The 6729-nt window shown below is 33.9% G+C and overlaps 1 protein-coding gene across 2 annotated transcripts in view; it reads left to right on the forward strand.

Annotated features, from left to right (window-relative positions):
- The first annotated feature begins 1162 nt into the window (after window positions 1-1162).
- zgc:113337 (uncharacterized protein LOC503741 homolog) overlaps window positions 1163-6729 on the forward strand; it is a 26679-nt gene continuing 21112 nt past the window's right edge. The window contains exons 1-5 of one of the 2 annotated variants that reach the window (XM_058392697.1): window positions 1163-1425; window positions 2577-2662; window positions 3354-3429; window positions 3511-3831; window positions 5834-6163. In XM_058392697.1, the coding sequence (XP_058248680.1) occupies window positions 3360-3429; window positions 3511-3831; window positions 5834-6163 (721 nt within the window). In that variant the 5' untranslated portion in view covers window positions 1163-1425; window positions 2577-2662; window positions 3354-3359. The remainder of the gene's footprint in view (window positions 1426-2576; window positions 2663-3353; window positions 3430-3510; window positions 3832-5833; window positions 6164-6729) is intronic. The other variant, XM_058392698.1, reaches the window with a different exon arrangement.

The raw sequence follows: 6729 nt of genomic DNA on the forward strand, positions 1-6729 counted from the left end.
TCTTTTTAGAATTTAACAGTTATCCCCTATCAGAAAATGTTATAATTATTACAGAAAAATACTGGTATAACGATCCACATAGAAGATTTTAGTATTCCCTGAGGTTCGAACAAAGAACCACTGAGGCTATTTATATTTACATAAAATATATAAAATTATGTAACAAAATGTTTAAAGTTATTGTTTACACATATTTACATGAGCTAACATTCCGTTAAGGCATTAAAAAGACACAAACCTCATTTTAATCCATTCAGTTCAAGTTTTTTAAATATGAATTAATACACAAATTGAGTCTATAAATCCTAAAATTCATAGTCATACAAGCATTTCTAAACCGTTACTCAGGCCATATGAATCGTGAATATATGCTAATTACCAACATCTTCCTGCCATTTTAAATTAGCTTTAATTAGCTTGTTTATCTAAGGATCTAAGCTGCATAATTAAATAATGTATCAAATTATGTTGGAATACAGACCCCTTTTTCTATAAATAACAAATAAATTTTTTTCTGTAAAGATATTTTCACATTTAATGCTATTCGTTTAGCAGTGTAATAATTTCTGAGCAAAACGCATCATTCATTAGCAATTCTCTTCACTTTTTTTTCTATTTTGTGAAATAATAATTATTATTAAAATAAAAAAGGTAGGTTTTAAGGAAATAGTCCTCAAACTTGTAGGCAACACCAGAGGGCACTGTGATGCAATAGTAATCAGTATTTGTGTATTAATTATTTTTCAGCGCACAAACATCAATTTATAGCTATTTTATCTTGTTATTTTTATAACAAAATATTAGAATAATTACTAGCCTAGGTGAGGTGGTTGATGAGTTTAACATTTCCATTTAATTTCTTAATTATTTTTTTTCCATTCTGCCAAGATAACATAAAACATTATTATTATTATTATTATTATTATTATTATTATTATTATTATTATTATTATTATTATGTTGTTGTTGTTGTTAGTGGTAGTAGTAGTATCTGCCTGGGACACACAATTTATTTTATCTCCAGTTTGTTCGTTACAATTCCATGTAATTTCAAAGAATATATCTAATCCCTCCTTATATTATATGATCACTCCACCACTGTCCCTAACCCCACCCACTGTTCCATACACCCACTCCCCTCCACATACCCCCCACCCCCACCCTCACTTTATCCTGTTACAAGCTTGTCTGGGAACCTATATACATTCTGATAAATATTTCTGTCCCAGTTTGTTTCCCTCCAGTCCATGAATCAATAAAGCCTTGTTCTGGGTGGAGGACAAGAAAAGGCTGCGTTCCTAACCGGAAAATACAGCTAAACAAGCTGAATTGGAGTGATTTCTCTGTCTGATCTCTGAGTGTGATTTGGGACAGAGCAGAACTTCCTCTGGAGCGTGTCACACTGAGCAGATTTTCAGCCTCAAGGTAAAGAATTTCTGGTATTTAACTTATATGATCTTCGAAGTTATGTTAATGTTTATCTCTTTAGATTCAGAGCTTTAGCAGATTCAGGACATTGTATGTTATATATCTACTTAAAGTGTGTGGTATTTACATAAATCCAGTGATGAGTTCAGTCACTCCTGTGAAATCTCAGTGATTTAGAGTAAACACCACAAGAGTTTAACATTCTGAGTGTTCATCAGTCATGTACGTTTTTATTTACTAATCAATTCTATTGGAATGTTCCTTTGAGTTGTTTCTCTTAGATGAACAAAATATCCTGTCATTAATCCACACAATATTCAGTTGAATTGAGTTCAGTTTTATTTGTATAGCGCTTTTAACAATGGACATTGTCTCAAAGCAGCTTTAAAGAACATAAGAAATATAGTACAAAATGTTTAAGATTAATATTAGACTTGTATTTAAATTTATTAGTATTAATCCCTAATGTCTAATGAGCAATGTATGAGCAAATGTAGAGACATTTATTTAATTTTAATTATAACATATATTTAAAATATATGTTATAATTAAAATTAAATAAATGTCTCTACATCTTCTAAACACTCTGCTCATATGTAGTGTTAGAAACTGTTAACACTTTCATTTTAATTTTTTAATTAATTCTTTATGTCATCTTTTAAATGGAAATATTCTGTTGTACTGTTCCATGTAGAACCTTTAGGGGCTTCTTCAGACTTTTGTTTCCCAAAGGTGTAACATTAGTGTAAATGTAATAATAATAATAATAATAATAATAATAATAATAATAATAATACATGCTTTATCATTTATTTCAAAGTGTTATTTATTTGTTTGTTTATAAAAGAAAACAATAAATTAAAGTAAATACAGTACTGATTTTTTTAAGTAAATTATTCCTGTCTATTTCTTTGTTTTTTTGTTTGTTTGTAAGAACATCTGTTCATGTTATATTCACATATATACATATACATACATTTTTTAATTCATTGATTCATATATATATACATATATATATATACATATATATATATATATATACTTACAACTGTAAGGTGTTTCCTTCAGTAATTCTGAAACACACTGCTTATTCATTTTCATCATTTTTTGAGAGCAAAACTCAATCAGAATCATTCTGCTCCTTACAGGTTCCTTACAGGTTCCTTACAGGTTCTGCAGTGATGAGGATCTCTTAAAATGAAGCCCAACTGATTTCAGGACCTCAGGCTGGAATGTGAGTGTGTGCCTCATCTATTTTGCTCAGTTTCTGAATATTATCTGTAAAATGGACATGCTCCTAAAATACATAGAATAGGACATAATCAAACATTTTTTATATATATTTGGTGAAAGTTCAATGTTCAAGTATTTTATTGTTTTTTTCTATTCTGAGACACTAAATTTGTCAAAAGCAGTATTTACAGAGTTAAGATCAATACTGTATATTATTAGCATTATTAGTGTTGTTATTATAAATAGGAAGGTTATTATTGGGCTTGGGATAGGGATAATGGTTAAGGTTGGTGTTAAGATTAGGATTGTGTTTGGGATTAGGATGAGGCTGAGGATAGGGATAAGGATTAAGGATTAGAGTTACTAATCCTAACTCTAATCCTTAATCCTAATCCTAATCCTTATGATTGTGTTTGGAATTGGTTTTGAGATTGGGTTTGGGATGATGATGATGATGATGATGACGATGTTAGGGATAAGAATTAGGATTATCCTGATTTAGAAATAATCTATTTCTAAGTGATTTATTAAGAGTAGCTAAGAAAACACCTTTGTGCAAAGATTTTAGCAAAAATTGCAGAATCTACATTTAAAAATGTGTTTTAGGAGAATAAGTTGTATTATAAAATAGACTAAAATAGATGTAAAGATATATCAGGAAATAACTTTTTGTCCCTACATGATCATCTCAGGTTAAGATGTTTAAGGCAACGCTGCCAAGATGCTTGCAGCTCTGCGTCTCCCTGGCCATCGTGTCCAGAATTAATGGTACGTGATGGAGAAAAGAAATGTGTATTTGACATTTCATGGATCATTGTGCATGCGTATGATTACCTCTGTGTCTCTTAGGCAGGGTGGTGACTCCTCCACGGGTCGAGGCAGAAGTGGAAAAACCCTTCACCCTGAGCTGCATGCTAACCAAGTCCAAAGTGGAGCAGGTGAAACAGGTACGCTGGCTGGACATGAAGAACCAAACGCTCATCTCGTACATTCCAGGACAGCCTGACAGTGTGAGCGGGCAGCACCATGTGGAGCTGGGTGAAGGCTCAAAGGACTCCAGCAAAGTGCTCATTAAACGTGTCAGCTACCGAGACGAGGGCTGCTACGCCTGCATCTTCGACGTTTATCCCTCTGGGTCCAAGGAAGGACAGACGTGTCTCACGGTCACCGGTGAGTCCTGAGTACCAGAAATTGTTCCAGTCTTGCTCTTGTGTTATTTTATCGTTTCTATAGTAACAGCTCATTCACAAAGATTTCCATTGTACAGCACAAAAACAAGACCAAAGGAACATTTATTTAAGATTTATGGAAGGAGTCACCAGTGTCACTTTTCTTTTTGTCTAATTAACTTCAAAACAGCAAATAAAGAGAGGCTGGTGAGGGAAAGACTGTTTATAGCTGCTATAAGATAAGTGAGAACAGGAACTAACTTCTTTCCTGGTTGTTCCACAAAATAAAATCTAACTTTAAGTCATTAGCAGATTGCTATAAGAAAAGAGGATGTGCATTTTAAAGAAAAAACTACTTCAGGATGGTTATGAATTCCACTTCATTTAACCAAATTATTGTTGATTATTTTCCTGCATAAATGAGAGAATCTCCACTCTTCCAGATTATTCCCATAATTATTCCAGGCTCCTGCACTGGTCCAGACATGAGATTTTGTTCTATGGAAACTGATAAATTTTTGTGTTTTAAACAAAACCTGGACTTGTATCTTATAATACAATAAATAAATCCGAATAAATATTTTTGTGGTAATAGGTTTCAGATTTTCTGAGGATGTGGAATGTTGGCCATACTTACTACGAGATGTAAATTATACGAAGAAAACCTGAGAGCATTTTTCTCCCCAGTAATGAAATCTGTCTCTGTTCAGTCCAGATGTTTGATGTTGAAGGTAGATGTGTGTGTGAGAGGCTTTATTTTCTCTGGACATATGGTTCGAATTGATGTTTTGGATATTTTCTGACTTCTCTTTTAAAGGTCACTGGGGTTGTTGGAGTTTTTTGTGTCAGGTGTTACAGAATAATCACAGAATTTCCTAATCAACATGGATTCAACTCAGATGTCTGAATCTGTAACATCTAACTGAGCAAACTATAGAGTCTATCCAAGAGATTTCATCTGAAAAATGATTAGATCAGCCAAACTGTCATCATTCCTCAGTCCAGTAATAGACAAGGTCAGTCAAAGGACTCACAAGCCTTAGAGTCAGCGCCACAACATGGCAGCAGTTTGCTTCTTACCTGGACGTGTCAGGTCACATGAAGGAGATCCATAACTGCTCCTTGTAGTCTTTCCACTGCTGTCCCACAAGGCTCAGTGCTCATTCCTCTTCTGTTCTCCCTCTGTACCTGCTCTCTCAGTGAGGTATACAACCATCACATCCGGCTATGATGATGATGATAATGATGATGATGATGAAGATGACTCTCAACTCATCCTCTCCTTTCCTCCTACAGATCTGCACGGATCTGAGCATGTCAGGAGGATATCTCTGTAGAAACTTGTCACAACAGCACTCATTAGGTTTACACAAACTCATTTTCTAACTAATCATTTTCAATTCTTAATCAGACTTCAGTTAAATCTGACATATTTTCAGTTATAAAACAAGCAAAAAAACTAGTTATAAATAGAGTTTGCACAGCTTACTCTAGCTGAAGCTAGCAACCAGCTTGACCTGTCTGGATAATTTGGCTTTAAACTGCATTTTATAAAGATAAAGAACTTCCTCCCTAAGATCTTGGGTGACTGAAGCCTGCTCAGAGATTTTAATCACAGAGGGGTTTTTTTTGTTTATTTAAATGAGACATATTTGATTATAAAGTGGAATGTTATATACACTTTTATATGTGAAAGTATGTTGGGGTATGGTTTATGTAAATTAGGTTATATTATAATAATTTTGTGGTATGTAAATTAGAGGTGTAAAATTGGGGTGTGTTTTATGTAAATGAGATGTACATTATTATGTGGCATATTTGTGTAAATTAGATCTAAGGAGTAAATTGCTGATTGTTACCTGTTTGTAAATTAGATTCATATGAGGGCAAAATGGTGTGTGTGTGAATGTAAATTAGATTTCTATGTAAATTGGGGCCATGTTTGGTTGGTATCAGAGTCTTACAGTGTCTGTCTGTCTGTCTGTCTGTCTGTCTGTCTCTAGCCTCAGTGATCCATGGTGGGAATAAAACGGTGGTAAGAGGTAAGTGGGCATCTCTGTCCTGTCTCTACGGCCTGCCTGAGAAGGTGCAGCAGATTCTGTGGAAGAAAGTGGCAGAACGTGGTGTGTTTCAGGAAGTGGCATCTTTCGCCAAACGCAGTGACCCTGTAATAGAGGAGAAATACACAGACCGGACAAGTCTCACTCGCTCTCTATCAGACTCCCAACTCACTTTTAATCCTGTGAAGATGGAGGATGAGGGCTGTTACACCTGCCAGTTCCACACCTATCCAGAGGGCACCAAGAGCGCCACCTCCTGCCTCACTGTGTTCGGTACGTGACTCATTACCAATGTACGGCGGAATCTGATGGAGATTATCAGCTTCCGTGTACTGGGTTTGGAACAGAGGCAGGAAGTGAAGCTGATTCTTGATTGGTCCTGATTGGTACAGTGGAATAATAATAATAATAATAATAATAATAATAAGCTTAATAAGGAAAACAGAATAATAAATCTTGGCTAAGACTTAGACAAAATGTCCCAGGAATGTCTCCAAACTTAACTTTAATCAAAATAACATTTTAAATATCAGAAATGTCTTTATGTTCTCCTGCCATCTCTGATAGAATGATATAACTAGTATTAGTTCACATTAGGAAAACTCAACTCCTCTACATTTGATACTCTATAACGCAGCTATGCAAAGTTCTTTAAAAAGGAAAAGACAAAAAAAAAAACAGAATAAAAATCAGTAAGAAGAAAAATGTAATAGAAATTTGCCAGAAATTTAAAAAATTAAAAAAGGAAGAAGCAGATCAAACACAGAAGCAGTAACATGGGGGAAATTAATAATAATAATAATAATAATAATAATAATTATTATTATTATTATTATTAT

Source organism: Hemibagrus wyckioides, linkage group LG06 (assembly GCF_019097595.1).
Source record: "Hemibagrus wyckioides isolate EC202008001 linkage group LG06, SWU_Hwy_1.0, whole genome shotgun sequence".
In the NCBI taxonomy this organism is placed as follows: Eukaryota; Metazoa; Chordata; class Actinopteri; order Siluriformes; family Bagridae; genus Hemibagrus; species Hemibagrus wyckioides.